General features: G+C 37.0%; 1 protein-coding gene across 1 annotated transcript; it reads right to left on the bottom strand.

Annotated features, from left to right (window-relative positions):
- Positions 1 to 2,517: 2,517 nt before the first annotated feature.
- Positions 2,518 to 17,922, bottom strand: BORA (BORA aurora kinase A activator). Its single transcript, XM_054271841.1, has 12 exons — positions 17,878 to 17,922; positions 17,123 to 17,293; positions 15,946 to 16,052; positions 13,581 to 13,626; positions 12,026 to 12,107; positions 10,734 to 10,799; positions 9,937 to 9,993; positions 8,158 to 8,375; positions 6,685 to 6,838; positions 5,017 to 5,615; positions 4,514 to 4,645; positions 2,518 to 3,051 (listed from the first exon to the last, which is right to left on the bottom strand). Exons 2-12 carry the CDS (start codon positions 17,276 to 17,278, stop codon positions 2,866 to 2,868), a joined length of 1,803 nt encoding a protein of 600 aa, XP_054127816.1. The 5' UTR covers positions 17,279 to 17,293; positions 17,878 to 17,922; the 3' UTR covers positions 2,518 to 2,865.
- Positions 17,923 to 18,017: the final 95 nt, after the last annotated feature.

Below are 18,017 nucleotides of genomic sequence, written 5' to 3'. Positions count from 1 at the left end.
CTTTTTAATAGCCTTAAGGAAGGTTTGACGGTTTGATAGAAGTCAGCACTCCTGTGAATTCTCTTTAGCACCTCAGGACTGAAAGAAGTAATTGAACAACATAGGTATTAAAAAAATGTCTTTATTTTGTTTCACTACTCAATTTACAATTAGACATGTTAAAGGACTCTCATTAAAACTACTTATATTAATTTAATGTAAACAATGACCGTTTTGTGCAATGTGTGCCAACCAATGCATTAAGAACAATTACAGAAACAGAATGGTCAAGTGATTTCCATGGTAATTTGCACAGCAGGTTTCTTCTACAAATCAGTTGTACAAACATAATAAAAAAATAGGCATGTTTCCATAAAATAAATATTTCCTATCTAAATGAAGACTACAAAACAGGACAAAAAAATACAGGCAATCCAGGTGGGAGCATCCTTAATCACTTCTCACATTCACCCATTTCTACTCTCTTTTCTTAGCTTTAAGAAAATACTAATACAGGTTAAAATTAAATACTTAAGGGATTGCTTTTTTATTTGTGAATACTTCAGAAGCCTCCAATCATTTAACATATTGTGAAAATAATTTAAAAACTTTTTAACAAAGTAAAACCTAATCTTAAGTTATACATGTAACTCAGAAAAATTCAGAAACACATCATAATTTGGGCTACCCTGCTTAATGTTCATTAAATTTACATTACTGTTTTAGTAATCACAATTGAAAAAATAAATCCTCTCTGTAGTCCTTTCAATTGATCGTTGTTAAAATTATCACGAAAAACAGAAATGACACAAGGTCATACGAAACTTAAATCTCAGACAAAATTTTATCTGCTTTTGAGTGACAAAGCTCAGAAGCTAAAGCTAAGAACATTTTGAAGGCCCTATTCTATAAAATTTGTTTTCCAGAAGTCTGAGTTCATCTCCTACTTTTAACAAAATTCATTCCTTAACAGCTACCAATTCAGTGTATTTCCAGCTTCTAGTGGAGCACTGTGTGAGGACAATGGAACAGCTAATACAGGACGCCAGATTCCATTACTGTCAATCCCATATGCATTACAGAAAGAGTGATTAAATACTTGTGTACTTTTACAGAAGTAAAAATAATACACATCGTGTTTGCTCATTAGATTTCTAAAGTAAACTTTTTTGTATTTATTTTTGCAATGTGAGACCTACAATCAAGTGATGTGGACAGACGTTTCCCTTTTTCTTAAATGCAATTTTCAGAAAGCCTTCACTAGGAAATTATTAATGGAAGTATTTCAAGAACTGTTCTAGTCAAACAAGACATAACTCTCAGGTCTAACACACTGATTTTAATGCCAAGACATTCTGTTCACACCTCCCCTTTTGAGATTTTTTTTTTAAATGCTGTCTTTCCTTCCAATTTAGATCTGACCATATTTGACCAATAGGTTTCAGGCCCAGTGTGCCAATAGCTGCTCATCAGCCACTGTCTGTCGCTTTGGTACAAGCTTTTCTGTGGGTTGTGGAATAGGACAGAAAGCACAACTTCCATCCAGTATCCTGGGACATCCTTGCCATGAAAAGAGATGATGACTGCTTCACCTGGAACACTTGTTAAAATGGACTTCATTTACATTAATCTAATGAAGTTTACCAGAGCTCTACATAAACAGAGCCCAGAAATATCAGTGTATCCCTTATCTCTTCTTTCCCTCTTGGTCACTAGGGCCACAAGATTACCATATGGATATTTTCCCCCTATTCACATTTATAAATTCCAGAATGTTCTTTTAAATAAATACAAGCAAATTCAACTAAGTCTGATTTGATAATACAAAGGGAGTTCTGAGCTTCTGACCCCCGCTTCAATCCATCATTTTAATTAACTGATGGTTTTCTTGAAAGGATCAAAGGTTTGCTTGTATTAATACGTTTGGTAATAAATGGCATGCAAAAGTTAATTATTTTTTAAGGATTTATCTAATAATTTTGGTAATTTCTGTAAGCAACATAATAATACTAGGAATTAAGAAAGGCTGCACCATTTTCTTAGTGATAATTCTGAGGCCAATGAATGTTATTGCACCTTCTTAGGTTCCTTCCAAAGAGTACCAGAGCATCAATTTGGACACAGTTGTTCTTCAGAGACACTAGTAGTGTCAGTTGATCAAGTTTAATACTAAAACAATTACCAAAGCCACAACACTAGCTTTTAATTTTAAGGTAACCAATAATACATTTTACTTAAACCCAACTAACATCACAAATTTCTGTCAAACCAAGGAAAAAGCTGTTTAGAGAATTACTAAACAGCTTATTTTGACATAAAGCTCATTTTATATTTTTAAGAGAACCAAACTTGACATTTGCTCTCATTACACCCCAGCAGTTCACATCTGTCCAGTGACTTACTCTTGGTACTAGTGGTAGTATTTTTGAAGCCACACAATATATGTGGTTGGAGAAAAGCAATCCAAAACCAGAACAATACCCCTTCCACTTTTCTTTCCCACAAAGAATGTCCCTCCATGCCTTTAGGAGGGACAAATCTTAAAATGTAAGTGATTCTCAAGTTATACTGGTTCCTATGCAAGTTATCTTAGGCTGCTCATAGAATCCACCCTAGTCACAGAAGGAATAAAATTCTGAAAAAAAACCTGTTGTTTCTCGGCACCAAATCTAGACACTTTAATTTTCAAAAAGGATCACTTAATAACACTAATAAATTCTCAAAAAGACCTGAAAAATCCCACATTATTTAAAAACTTCCTTAATATATATCGAACAGTTTATTACATTTGCATTAGAAAAGCAAAATAGTATATATAATCCAGGTAATTGAGGTCATACGTATAAAATTTATTAGAAACCACAGATTAAGTTCTCCATCAGAAAACTACATACCACTTTTGTGAAATCCCTGAACTTGATTTTCATTGTTATGATTCCAAGCAGAAATGTTGCAAGTTGCATTTTGACCAAATACTGTGCTATGTGTTTTGGCTTTTTGAAAACAGGATTGCTTCTCTGGAGATTTTGTTCTCAGCAACTGATTGTCCTTATGGCTTAAAACAGAACACTCCTAGGTGAATAAGAAAAAGTTAGTTTTAAAACAATTTTAACAGAAATTCTCCAAAAGAAACAAGATCCAAGATAACAAACTGCAAATTTCAAGTATAGTAAGTACTTAAGTACCAACTCTACCCTTCTGAAATGAGAAAAAAATGAAGTAAGATATTTTCTCTACACAGACATTTGAAACATGCTGTCTGCAAGAACTACCTCATTTCAAGGGCTCACATGAATGTCTGAATGAGCCTGACTTGAATCTTTCAGCCAGCAATGTCTGTGCTTTTTTCTTTTCATTCCCTGGGGTTCTCAGTTGTAAGATCTGAATGAAGCCCTTAATGCCTTCACACTTTACTCCTAATCTAAACAGCAAAATTTGGCTTAGTCAGGACCCAGAAGTTGAAGGACTAAGAGTGGGAAAAGGCAGCTGTGTGACATTGGCAAGTCCCTCTAGGATGGGTTTGATACCAGACAAGTGATTGTGGCAGGTACATGCACACATAAAATCCATGTCCAACAGAGTGACTGGGGCAGGAACTTAAATGAGTATTTTTAGAAGATAATGACAAAATATCTATTGTTCTTGTAAGGGTGCATTTGTCCTGGTCTTAAATGAACAGTTTGAAATTTGATATCAGTGGTCTGTAAGATACCATCAGTCAGCACTTCCCCTTGGCAGAGAAGTGGCTTTTAGCATGTCACATCCAGAAGTGAAGTCAGGGCTGAATGGGTTCACTTGAGGTTTTTCTATAATCTGGTACTAATGGTCAGTACTGGCTCCCCTTGAAGGGCTTTCAAGACATAGCAGACCATAAACTACTAAGTTTGTAGCATCATGTGACCCTAATTTCTGAGAAGAGACGATCTTTGCTCTCTTCTCCAAAGAAATTAGCCTTGCTTCCAAGTCTCTGGAAGAAGTAGAACTCCTTCCTATCAGTCACAGGATTAAGAGGTTGGGAGCTTTGCTAGACATGTATTATCATTTGTAATGTGTTTTTCAGATAGGTCCTCAAAGGGCTTGTAAAAAGACTGTACCCATGCAGAAAGTTTCCCACTAAGTCAGCATGCCAGGTATGGTCTAGGACTCAACACTAAGTTTACAAAAATTAGCAGCAGACAATTTTTCTCCAGAAATGTCCTTCTCCACAGGCACAAGCTTAAAACTTTGCAATAAATGAAGCAGCAAGAACAAAAGAAAAAAAATTATAGACTGACTACAACAGTCACGAACAGCATCACTACTACTATTCATGCATATACCTCAGTTTCCTCCAAAGCCTTTGCTTTTATCATGAAACTTTTTTTTTTGCCAGTTTAAGACATTTGTCCTGCATTTATTCAATATTGTCTCTGAACCAACACTACATTAACATCTTTATTATCATCTGACAGTTTCTCCCCTCAGGCTCCCTGAAACCAAATAAAATGGGATGCTTTAGAGGGGAAGCCTATCACTTTTTAACCACAAATCCTACCTTTGTTCTAAGCAGCTGAGATTTATTCTGAAACACAATAGTGTTCACATCATTTTCTTTGCAACTGTTTTCAGCCCCTGCAGTATCCATAATGCTGTTTCCACAAGTCTGTGTATTGTAACCACTGTCCACCTGAAATCAGAAAGCTGGGCTTGAAAAATGTAGTCATTTAACACAAATAAATCCCTCATACACCTGGTATGATTTGCATTTGTTTAACTGAACTTAATCCAACAAACCAACTATGACCAGTTAATAACAAAAGCAAATTGTTAACAGCATGAGTTTGGATCAAGTTAAATATATTAATGTACATAGCATAGTAATTATTTTTGTGTTGCTAACTCCACCCAAAGAGGGGATGAAGGGAAGGGGCAAAAGTCACAATACTGCCTGGATGCCATATCCAATAAGAGAAAATAACAATTACTTCCAGATTAGTATACGTATTCCAAGTTATGTTGAGCTCAGTTTTACAGAGGAACCAAGAACTGTATTTTTACCTGAATACTACTGTTGTCACAAGGAATTGCGCTGCTTTCTGCAAGAGGTGACATGCACATGCGAGAGCTTTCAATACTGAAAGTAATGCCTGTCATAAAGCTGGTCATTGGTGTATTGCTACTGCCTGTTGTTTCTTTCATCCAAGTGTTTTCCTCCAACACTTCAGCTGCATCAGCCATGTCCACAGTATTATTTTCCTTTAAGCCTTCTATGTCCTGGAATGATGACAACCTTTGATGACAACCTTCTGAGTGATCTGGTGCAATGGACACAGTTGCCACCACGAGATGTGTACCGTGTCCAAAAGTATCACTGTCTTCCTGATGTACCTTTGTTCCATTATCCATTTCTGGGAAGCGAGCTTCTGCTGGAGAAGCGTTTTCCTTGTCCTCCTCATCCTCATGATTCTCAACTGCAATTGGTATTCTAATGACAGAAGTCTGATATTGGGCAGTTCCTCTACAGGCTCCAAGTCTCATAGGAGAGCAATTTTTAATTGGAGAACAACCATCTATGTAAGGACTTCTTGTACTTGGGGGTGTCATCCTACTTGAGGAAGAAGGAATATCTGGAGAACGAAATGTAAATTTTCTTTGGTCTGAAAAAAATGAGCAAAGTTTAACTTCACCTGATATCTGATAGAAAAAACTCATCATTCTCAAGGCCCTGCAGTCCACTGAATAATTTATAGCCAACTACAGAGTATTTCACTGACTGTTGCCTCCCAACCCAACCAAACAAGCAAACCCAAAACCAAACCCTTCACCTATACATACATTTTACCATGGTACATGGTAAAGACAAGTTTTTATCCCACCAAATTTCTTTTCTATGACATCATTTGCTGTATTGGAGAGTTTGTATTTTTAAATATCATTACTATACAGTATTCAAAGGGAAATGGGTGAAGGCTGGTTTAGTATAGTCCATTATAGTCCCCCATTCATTTTTTCCTAAACAAATGTCAATACACAATCTATAGGCATTTAAAGCTTTTGGCAGCAATGAAGTTTAAGATCAAACAAGTGAGAAAACACCTGTGCAACATCCATATATAATGGTGTAAAATACCATTAATCAAAAGGTGTAAAAGTTATGTATAAATATGTGTAATCATGCCAAACCTGTACAAATCATGTATAAACAAGGCATTAAGCCTTACCAGGTACAGACACAGCAAGAAACAGTGACATTTCCTAGATAGCAATGAGGACAAAGTGTTTGTGATTTCTTCATTAGTCATTTCATTTCAAATAATCTTCATGAAGGCATGATTTGAAAGCTCAAGCTAAACATTCTTTGCCCATTGATATTAAAATGCTTCAGTCCGGGCCAAATCAGAATTGTAACCTGACTAAATTCAAGCATGTGGTTTTAAAACCCCTCCTACAATAGATTAAATTAACCCTTTTATCTTTTCTTGATTCTTATTGGGTCTCAGTGCCTTCTTCTGAAATATTTGCCCTAGTTGATGAGTTGCAAGCATATAGATTTCATTGTTTCACATATTCCACTGCTGAACAGCAGATGTGTTATACAGGAGACTGCTGGTCACCCAAGCACAGAAACGCCTCTCCAAAGGAAAAACATTCCAGTAAGAATTTAGAAGTATTATAGTAAAAATCTATTACTCAAGATAGAGTAATACATATACAATTAAACCATACCTGAGAGTGGTGTTTTTCGTATGTGAAAAGCAATTGGTGAAAAAGCAGGAGAAGCATTACGTGCAGGAGACCCCTCTGAAAATGGGGGACTGGTTATACTTCCTAGACTGTAAGCTCTTGCTCCTCCCTGAATAGGACTTGATGAAAACTGACCCTTCACAAAGGACAAAGGGGAAAAAATAAATTAAAAAAATCATCAAATCCACAGAGTATTATTTTCATAATGAAAACTATGGCTAACATGTATATATAAAATTGTTCTAACTCAAATGTGCTTAATATGGCAGCACTGGAAAGGACTAATCCTTTACAATGACAATCTCTAGTTTAGCTTAAATATTCCAATCGCAGCTCTTCACCTGGACCTTATGCCTCCACACAGGGGAAAAGAGCAATGGACACAAACTGTCACCTAATACCAGCTAGGAGTATTTTATCCTCTATACTTAAGAACTATGAGAAATGTAAATAGAGAATTAATGCTATCTATGTATCTAGTCAAGTGTTTAATCTAAATTTCTTACTCGTATTACTGCAGATAAAAGTCAGTCATTATTTATATTTTAATGTAATCCAATCTACTTAATTCAGCAGTAGATACAAAAGTGTTTCTCTTTAAGCAAAGAGAATGACCTTACTTAAGACTATCATGCAACTAAACAAAAAAACAAAAACCAAAAAAACCCTCCAACCAAACAACAACAACAAAAAAACCCCAGACCAAAACCCACTCCCTCATCCACCCATCACTTCTGGCCCTAGAATTATATTGTAGGAATTCTTTACTAGGTAACCTTTTTATTTTTTTAAGCTACACTATCCTAGTGTAGGTAGGCTTTTTCCACACACTTCAAACCACCCCACAGATGAAAATCACCTAAACCATTTCAGCTATGTCCACATGGGGATAAGGTTCATCTTGTTTAATTAAAAAAATGGACATTTTGTTCTGTATTCTAATAAATGTCTAATTATCTGAAAACTCTAGCCAATGGGAAAGAAAAAGGCATATTTAGCACTGCACTTCAAAGATCCACAAGTCATTTCTTTCACTATAAATGAGCTTATGAGATTTAAAGGAAATTTAATTATATCACATGTTCATATCAACTGTTATTGTAGGCAGCAATTCATGGATTTAAACACGACTTTTTGCAGACACATTTTACGGGCAAAAAAAAGGTTTTAACATGCTTTCAGCAAGTCTTTTGTATGTTTTAATTCCTACTCCCTTTTCATAACAAAATTAAAACATAATTCCCAATACAAAAGAAGAGCAGCATAACGAAATAATTTGAAATAATAAAAAGTCAGTAATATATTCTTTCAGGACTTTTGTTCACATTTTTTTTTCAGAATTTGGAAAAAAAAAACAAACAAGTTTTAGTCTAACTCCTACTCTCTCATAAAGTACATCTACTCCTACTCTCTCATAAAGTACATCTGACCCAGCCTACAAGACAGGCTACTTACTGAACTAGATGTGTCCAGGGGGCTTCTGCACCGAGCTGGAGATAATTCTATGGAACAAAGCACTCCAAGTGGCTGACTACCACATGGACTATGCAAAGAAGGGGACAAACATGCAGATACATTCCCATTCTCTTCTAAAAACAGCTTTCTTCTGAGTGATGAAGAGCTCAGATTTTCCTGAGACTGATCTGCAAATTCATCAGTTCTAAAATATTCACCTGGAAATGTGGGGGAAAAATTGTTTCCAATACGAATGTAGAAAAAAAATACATTCCATTACAGGAATTAAAACATTTAATCTAATTAAATTAAAACATTTAATCTAATTTACCAATACAGCAACTAATTAATCTGTTTAGGCACCTATCCCAAAGGACTGCTTGTCATCACTACAAAAAGTCACCTCTATCTACTAAGGGTAGTTCCACTTGTCCCTATCATCCCTCAATACTTAAGTCTGAACCTAAAAAAATAAAAACATTGGCTTCTATATACTTATTGATCTTTCTCCAGACTGTATTATTCCTCACATCTGAGCTGTCAAACAGGGATTATTTTACTACCCAAGCAAACCTAGACTCTTTTTCAGGTATCCCATATGCTTTGATGGTCTTCATGATACACCCAGAGGCAAACCAGATTAGACTTAAAAAAAGTACAAGTAGTTAGCTGTTTACAGTAGGAAGGCATAAACTAAGACCCATTAAATTATGCTCAGGTCTACCAGATTACTTTAGGTTTTTTTTCTCTTGTTCTATTCTAGTTGGATATTCCCTGTAGGAGAAATTTTTCATCAACTCCCAAACTATGTATTGATGGAAGCATTTGTTAGGACAAAAAAACAAAGGCAATAAATATGTTTTGCTGGCCCACCCAGTCATGGTTCTGAATTTCAGCACTGGGATAGGAACATGCAGCCAAAATGCTCTGAGCTGGCTGTACCCACTGTTTCTACCCATGAGCTGCAAGATCAGCCCCTTCCAGCCCCCTTGCCTGAGAAGGTGGCAGCAATTGCTTGATGCAGCACCAATAATCAGACAGTTAATTTGGACTCCTGCCTCCTCACTCTGCAGTCATGGCTTTTTTGCCACCACACAACTTCTAGTACCCACCACAGTTTCAGGTACAGTAAAGCCAGAGTTACAGCTCAGCTTTACTCAAGGCAAGGTTGAGCTTTGAGACTCCTGGCTGGCATCTGTACAAACAGCTCTGGTAAGACAAATTACTGCTCTGTTTGTGTGTTTGGGAGAGGCACAGGCTCTCCAGAATCGTAGAGCATCCTGAGTTGGAAGGGACACACAGGGATCATTGAAGTCCAACTCCTGACCCTGCACAGGACCTCCCAAGGGTCCCGCCATGTCCCTGAGAGCATTGGCAAATGCTTCTTTAACTCTGTCAGGCTGGGGCTGTGACCACTCCCCTGGGGAGCTGTTCCTGTGCCCAACCACCCCTGATATTCAACCTAAACTGCCCCTGACACAACTTCAGACCATTCCCACAGCTCCTGTCAGTGGTGACCAGAGAAAAGTGACCAATGCCTGGCCCTCCTCTTCCCCTCATGAGGAAACTGTAGACGGCACTGAGGTCTCCCCTCAACCACCTGCAGGCAGAACAATTTCCAGTCATGAAGTAACTGCCTACTTAGAATACATAAAACTTTCATTCATACATGTAGTTTTCAGTATTTCACAAGACAAACCCAGCCAGCATTACAAAACCAAGTTTTCTATTTAGACATTCATAATTAAATTTAGGTATTACATGACATACATGACATACCTAGTATTTTCTCTAAATTAAAATCCACTGGCAAGGACAGTACTGTCTGACAGGCAGCTGCAATAAATAAAACCAACAAAATTAGCTTACAGTGACCTTTTGCTAAAGCTGTAGAAACAAAAATTCACTTTCAAATTGCACTGCAATTGAGGTATTTAAATTACAGTTGCAATAAGGAAAAGTGTTAATTAAAGTACAATTCTGATTTGACAACACTGCAAGCAGTACATTAGGCTTAGAGATAAAAACCCAAGAGTTTTAGGTATTCCTCTCTACAGGCTTTTATGTTAACTGAGAAGAGAGGTCTCTGAAGAAAGGAAGGATTCAAAATGAAGTTGCAGAAAAAACAAAATACCTGGGGAAAAACAGTAACTATTTATCTAAAATGATACAGTATTAGGATTTCTGATATTTATTTGGCATAGAAAATAATCATGATTCTCTAACCCAAAGCAATCCAGCATACTAAAGGTTTTTCAAAACTGTAATTTACTTATAAATCTGAAGCTCACATTCACTTTTTAATCCAGAAAAAGTAGACACTGAGTTGGAAAAAATGCACTCCACAGTCTATAGGGGACTTATTTTTTTACTTGAAAAAATACAAGGGAGTAAAATAGAATTAAATTCCTATGAGAATGGATATTAAAAGTAACAGAACCATACAGTTCACGAAAAACTATTTCTACAGTAACACTAACAAACAAATAACTTCCTTTTGAAATTAAATATCCCTCAAAAATGCATTATTTTTGTTCAGAGAAAGCCTGTAATTTTAGGCATTGCCTTTTACTCACCATTACTTTTCCCAGGCTGCAAGCTCAGCTGTCTTCCAATCGGGGAAATGTTATCTATATCTATGGCTGGAAAACATAGAACTTAAATTTAAACATGAACTGCACATAGTTCTGAAATGTAGCAACATTAAGTCAAAATACATAATACAACCAAACAAAATGTTTGCATCAATGTTTGGAAGAGATTAGAAAGGAATACTGAGAAAAATTACCATTATAGCCATCAAGAGAATTTCAGCATCGTTCTATTCAAAAAAAGCTTAGTGAGGTAGCATCAACATTGCCCAAAACTTTGTCTCCTCCTGTGTCTACATGATACAGATTTAAAACAAATTAGCTTATGCTTAGCCAAACAGGCTGTGTTCAAGTAAAGCACATTTCCAGAAAATCATTCAGTCTGGACTGGAGAAAAGTGAAGATAAACTTCAACTTTTTTTATGCAGCTGAAGAACACATTGGGCTATTTTCTTTTTCCATTCACTTTAGCAGATTTCAGATTATGCCTTATGTTCTCTGCCCTTAAAGTGACCACATTACAACTGACAATTAAAGAACTATCACCAAGCTGCATTTCCTTGATAAAGAATTTAACAGCTTAACCTTTTCCAAATCTTCTAAGAGTCTCCACTCACTTAAGACTTTCATATCAAACAACAGGGCATGCAAACAGTACTTTATAGCTCACATTTTTCCATCTTGTAATCAATTTGTTTTGTATTCTGCTGGTTATACATAAACTTCAATAAAAGCATAACGAACAAAACCTAACAGGGGCATAAATGAAAAAATTTTAGAAAACTCACCACCACTAGTGGCAGTGAGCTAGCAGGATGACAACAGGAATTTATGCTGCTAATAAAAGAATACAGAATTCTATTTCAAATATGCTTTATGGTGAGGAAAGCAGGTGGAATAAGAGGACATGCAAGTATCTGAAGAAAAAAGTGAAGTAGAAGACTTGGCTATTACTGGTATCAACACAGTTGATAGTCACAGATACAAAGTTATGTGTGTAAATTAAAATGCTTGCAGACAGATTATTAATGGAGAGAAAAATAAGAACAAAGACCAAGAATATCAAAAAGGAAAATCATACAATACTTTCAATTAATAAATAATTTTTAAACAAAGAAAGCACTTGGCAACAACAGCTGAAAATCAATCAGTTGCACCATATTTTGTCCTTGGTTCTTAACATTTAAATTGAGGTTGAAAAAAAAAAATATGCTTGATAAATTTTCCAAAAGCTATATTATATTGGGTGGACACAAAAAAGCAACTTAGCAACTTACATTTAGTTGAATTAAACTGAGAAACTTGTTTGCCTTCATGTTCAGTCCAAGGAGAAGGAACGATGAGTTTTTTTGTGAAAAACTGGAGTAGAATAAAAACAAACCATCTCAGCACTTTTTAAAATTTTCAACTTTAAATTTAGACTAGTACCCTGAACAAGAAAAGAAAATGTAGAACATTCCATTATTGTAGGCCCAAAGAGGTTAAAGAAAAAACAATTTGATTTGAAGACCCCTCTGCTCTTTATGACCCATAGCACCTCAGATCTTTCAAGTTTGCAGAGTGAAAACTACACACAAGTTTCACTTAACAGTAATTACTCCTTTTAAAAATTGAATTGTCACTACCATGCTTCTAGTATAGGAGTTTAAAAATAATTAGTTTTAAATTTTCAGTTTGTTATGTTTTATTTTGACAATTGAGCATTTCACAGAAGTGACAGACACTGCAGTAACAGTAAAAGCAATAAACCAAGGCTTTTTGGCAACATTATTAGTGTCAGTGTATTTGGCTAAACTGGTTAGTGGTAAAACACTTTTGAGTACTGGTCTTTTTCTGTGAACCAGAAACTGTCAACCATCACAGCTGCACTGAGAAATACCCTGATGCTGAGGAGACAAACATTATTACAAAGCTTCAAGAAACACACGGCAAATCTGGTTCTCAAAAAAATGCAAAGTAAATGAAAAAAGTAAATGAAAAAAGTAAATGAAAAAAGTAAATGAAAAAAGTAAATGAAAAAAGTAAATGAAAAAAGTAAATGAAAAAAACTTGGCTTGAAACATGCAGCTATTAAAGGTATAACTTTTATCAGAGACAGGGTTTCAAGCTGTTCAGCTGTATAATCCATTAGGTTATAACTCACAAAGAGGAAACACCCCTTTTAATGAACATTTAGAACACAGCATCTTAGCTGCAGGTCAACTACACAGCTCTTTTATGGAAATATAAAACATTTTTTGTTTGTAGAGACAGAAACTGATAGACCTGCCTATCAGAGACTTATTTTTTAATTGAAAACAACATTGGAGATTTCTGTAGAGAATATTTTTAACATTTCATTTTTCCTTCTCTGCTAGCCAAATGAATAGTGAAAAACAAAATGAAAACTGGATGGGAAAATACAAGTTACCAGATAAAGTCTTCCATCCAACAAAGCAGACTTTGGAAGAATGAAAAAAAAAAAAAAAACCCACACAAATTCTCCAATATTTCAAAAAATGCAGTATCACTCCAACTGTTACCATAAACCCCCAAATTCTCAATTGTTGTTTCTAACCTGAAGTTAGTAAGAGTTATATTACAGCCACATTACCACTAGCCAAGAAAAACAAAAGAAAAAATCTCTTGTTTTGACCTACATGTGTTCTGAAAGAAGAGGGGAAGAAAAGGAGTGTGTGGATTCCCAGCATCCCCAGCTACAACTGCAAGGGATGAGGGTGCAAAATTACTTTCTTACTGAAATATAGTAGGATTCTGGGTTTTGAAATCCTGTAAAAGACATGAATCTTTTCTGTAGACAAATCAGTATTTGATAGCATGAAGTTTTATTACCTCCTCAATAGCTTTTTGCCTTCTGTCTTCTGTCTCCTTATCAATTCTAAGTAACAAATGAAAAACAACTCAATTATCAAAACCATCACATAAGGAAAATATGTAAAGTCCAGACATATAATAAATTTATAGATTTAAGAGTAACTTAATAAATTAAATTGCACTAAACCCTCAATCTTATGATTTTTTTATTCTTACATGCAATGATCTCATACATAAATTTAGAAATACAAACGTACTTCTCAATTCAGTTGATTTGAAAAATATTTGTACCATTTAAAAGTACATAACAGCAAATAGTCTGTTTACTCAGCCAGTCTGGACCACCAAAACTCAATCATAACTTTGATCTTTCAAAATAATTTCATATGAATGTATTTTACTATTAAAATTCACATGAGATTAGACTTGCATGATAAAACCAAGCAGACTAAAAAACAGAGCTGTAAGGAATTAAAGGGCAACTGGAAACACTCCAGGAATTTGCACACTCAAATTCCTGACACAGCCCACTTTCCTAGCACAGAGTTCTCTCTAGTCAAATACCCAGTCTGCCACAGCTTCTTCAGTTTCAGTTTCTAACAATGACTATGTTTCCTTGGGCAGCTTTTAACTTAGTTTGTAAAAAAATATTGTAGTTACTTCATGATGTGTGAGATTCTATATTTCTATTTCCTCAAACGGTCACCTTCAAGCCTGACTCTCAGTTACTACAGTGTAATTTACTGTAAAATTTTTTGAAGCTTATAAACATTCATCATTTTCTTAGCTGAACCACCTAATATTTTCATTCACAGTTCATATACCTGAATTACCCTTGAATAATTTTAGAAATCAGTCAGATAACAAGATATTATTAGATACACAAGCACATATAAATGTGACAAATACATAAACTCTCCCAGCTCTCTTTTTTATGCCTATCAGACTTCAAATATATCTGCAATGTTTGGACATGCCGCCTTCAGTAACATCTGCCTAGATGATGCTAAAGTGACAGATCTATGAAGGCTCTTGCAGATTATTATACCAAAAAACAAGCATGCAATCCCTGTGGATTCATGCATATGCATGCACTGGACACAGCAAATCTACACATACACAAACTAGCCTCTTTCTAGTCACAGCAGATTGTTAAAAAAAAAATGAACCACAGTGATTATGAAACATTGGGACAGGCTGAAAGGACCCACTGAGACAATGCAAGTTTAGATCTATAGGCCATGTCACTCATCATCACTGGAACTGTCACCCAAGTCATCTCCATTAAAGCTAGCTTGTCTGAGTAAGGTCCCAGAAACAATCTAATTAACTCCCTAAAAACATTAGGCTTAAGGCCTTAAAACATATAAAAAGCATTAGTCTGAAACCTACTGGCTGCTAGAGGAAGGACAGGAAACATTAAGACCTGGTGATTCAGATACAGCTGGGGACAGCAATAGTCCTACAGGTCTTATTATTCAAAAAGAGAGCTGTAGGTTCAGTCAGACACTAAAACCAGTAAGTTTTTATGATGAAGGTGTTGAAACACTGGAACAGGTTGCTTGGAGAGGTGGTAGAAGACCCATCCCTGGAAACATTCAAGATCGAGGTGGATGTGACTGAGCAACCTGGTCTAGACAGGACAGGTTCATTACTCTATTCCTGCATTGCTTCATGCCTTCAGGAGCAGTTCTTTCTGCAAGTTTGTATCTGAGAAATGTTCAGGAGAGTCTACAGGGTTCACCATTAAGGTTTTCCCTGGCTACTTTCACCTGGCACTCTCTACCAGTTGCATGTAAAATTATTCCTCAAGATAAGTTCCAAATACCAAGACTTTTTTACCCACCCATTCTCCTCATGCAAGTTATTTTCAGAGAAGGGAAAAAAAGTTGAGGTAAGGTTCCCAAACTACTTCAAGTAACTAGCACTGGAGCCCCCTCCTTCACATTAATCTGGACCTTTGAAAGAGACTGCTGGGGCTTCCCCAGCTAGTTTCCCCAGCACATCTGCCCTTCTGCAGGAGCCCCAGGGGCCAAAGAAGCCTCACTGTGGAGCACTCTGAGAAGATAAACTGTGTTGTAACAAGGAGCATTAGATGGAGCCTGGTAATGATCACTGGCAAGACATTTTCTTGCTTCCACTAGCTGCTTTTATCTGGCTGTCTTCCAAACTGCAATCAGAGTGAATCAGCAGCCCTTAACACTAAAAGGAAGCAACACAGAGGTAGCTTCATCTAAAAATTATATCCATATAACATAAAAAATTGTCCTAAAAGATTTTAATAAAAAGTCTTTAATGCTATGCTGAAATGTTAATAAAGCATAAGAACAAGTGTACTAGTATTAAAGCTAAGTTAGCTGCATAAAAATAAATTGTAAGTTACCTAGCACGGCTCAAATACATTCCTTGACGTCGAATGTCTTCCGAGTCTATTTCCACAGGATTTATTAGAGCAAGCTGATCAATAGACCATCTGAATTTTCCTGGTGTCTACAGAAAGAAACAGGCATCTTAATGCTTGCTATTCTAAAGAGATAAAAATAAAACCACAGGACAAATCTCAATGGAACAATCCAATCACAGCTTCCATATAGTTTCTGTCAAAAGCAATCAAAAGTGTTCCTATTTAAATGATCTACTCTAAAATAAAGTAAGTCAGTCAGGCTTCTTATCCTGCTGGTAGCAATATTGAAGTGGAAGATTACAGCTGGTACTCACAAACCAAGGTGTCAGTTTCTTCTCAATTCCTACAGACAGGTCTACTAAAGATACATAACTTGGGATGAACTTAAATTGCTTCTTCAGTCCAAACTGCGGTTCCACAGAAACTCAGTATCCTAACCCAAGTTATCCAAATAATAGAGCAGTCTTCCTTTCACTTCCCATTTCTAAGACCAGAGCTGCAAATGCCTGCACATCCTGCAACACTTCTCTCATAAATGCCATACACAGGGCACAACAAAATCCAATTCAGAAATAAGAAGCTTCATGCCTTTATTTAACAAAGTACTGTTCAAATATATTTGGAGAATTATCTACCAAGTGAGTCTTTTTAGTTTCATTAGTAGATTCACCTCTACTGCTTCTCAGAAAATAATTTCAACTGCAAACTAGTATGTAATTTGCAATGAAAAAACCAGTCACAGATACACAAAATCATTGACTTGAGTACACAAACAGCTCACAACATCAGTGCAATTTGCATAAGTTTTTTTTTGCAACCAGCCTACTCAGCATCTAAGTAGAAACTGGTTTTCTGCACTGTAAGTAGGACCAAAGTACCACATCTAACAACTAGTCTTTATCTACTTTCTACTGGTTTTAGCACTCAATCACTAATACCTAAAGACAAAATAAATTTAGGCAGGGTGGAAGACTAAGTGGCAATATCAGTATTTAAAAGCAGAACAGTTCTGTGAAGAGAAGGAACTCCAAATGCCACCAAAGTTCTTTAGCTTGGTACATATGCTGAAGTCCACTAAACAAAATACTCCTTTTAATGCATTTGAAAATATTAGCACTACATCTGCATAGTTACACAACTAACGACTAGATCTTACAGATGAGGATTTCGTTGACTTAAAGATTGAAGGACTGGAAACAATCTGCTCCTGAAGAGTGTAATAATCGCTGGGACTTTCAAAAGGGTTCAGGATTGCGACTCGTCCTGGAGTTTCTGGCGTTATCTGCATTTTAGCTTCTTCTGTATCACCCATAACACTAAGCTATAACTGAAAAACAGGGAGAGCAAAATTAGGAATAACTAATCGAAATCACATTTTTTGACATTTTAGGGCCACCCTGAAGGCTTTGGGCAGAGAGAATTAATCATTTTAAGGCACCAGCAACATTTCAAAAACGAAGCTAGCTATGGGTTGGACCTAATGGCATAAAGTTGACAAATAAGGCTGGTACGAACGACTGCAAGCAAACAGAAACTACGAAAACGAGTTAAGAAAGAACATGAAAGGAGGGGTTAAGAAAAGCCAAGCAAACAGCGCAACAAGGGCAGAACAACAAGCACACAAGGCAAAAACCCAAAGACAAACAAACAAAAACACCCCAGCTAACACCAGAAGTGGCCGAGCAGCCCCAGCGGCCGGGGCAGCAATAACGGCCCGGGCGGGTCCCGGGCGCTAAAACCGCCCGCCCTCCGCCTCAACGGGCCGGGGCAGCCCCGGGCCTTGCGGGGCTCCGGCAGGAGGCGCCTCCCGGGCCCGGCCGCGACGGGAACGGGACCCCCGGGGCAGGCAGCCCCGCTGAGCCCCTCCTCACGCTTCTCCCCGGGACGGTGCCAACGCGCCGAGCCTCTCACCGCTCTCCCAAGCCCCGCCGCCGAGGAGGCGATGCCGGGTGAGCCGGGAGTGCCGGGAGTGCCGAGGATGCGGGCACAGCCACCTGCGCCGTTATCCGGCCGCCGCCGCGCCGCTCCCGCCCCGCCGCGCCGGGCGGCCC

This window comes from Melozone crissalis, unplaced genomic scaffold (assembly GCF_028551555.1).
Source record: "Melozone crissalis strain CALT ecotype California unplaced genomic scaffold, PUWL_Pcris_2 ptg000013l_1, whole genome shotgun sequence".
Classification (NCBI taxonomy): Eukaryota; Metazoa; Chordata; class Aves; order Passeriformes; family Passerellidae; genus Melozone; species Melozone crissalis.
The sequence above is the reverse complement of the archived record's forward strand: the minus strand, read 5'-3'. Positions and strand labels throughout refer to the sequence as shown.

Bases quoted from the DNA above. Each gene is read 5' to 3' on its own strand.
- BORA (XM_054271841.1), bottom strand. From the start codon at position 17,278: ATGGGTGATACAGAAGAAGCTAAAATGCAGATAACGCCAGAAACTCCA. The intron at 9,994-10,733 runs GTGAGTAAAAGG...TATTTATTGCAG, and splicing joins GCAGCCTGGGAAAAGTAATG to CTGCCTGTCAGACAGTACTG. The intron at 8,376-9,936 runs GTATGTCATGTA...CCACATTTCCAG, and splicing joins TAATTTAGAGAAAATACTAG to GTGAATATTTTAGAACTGAT.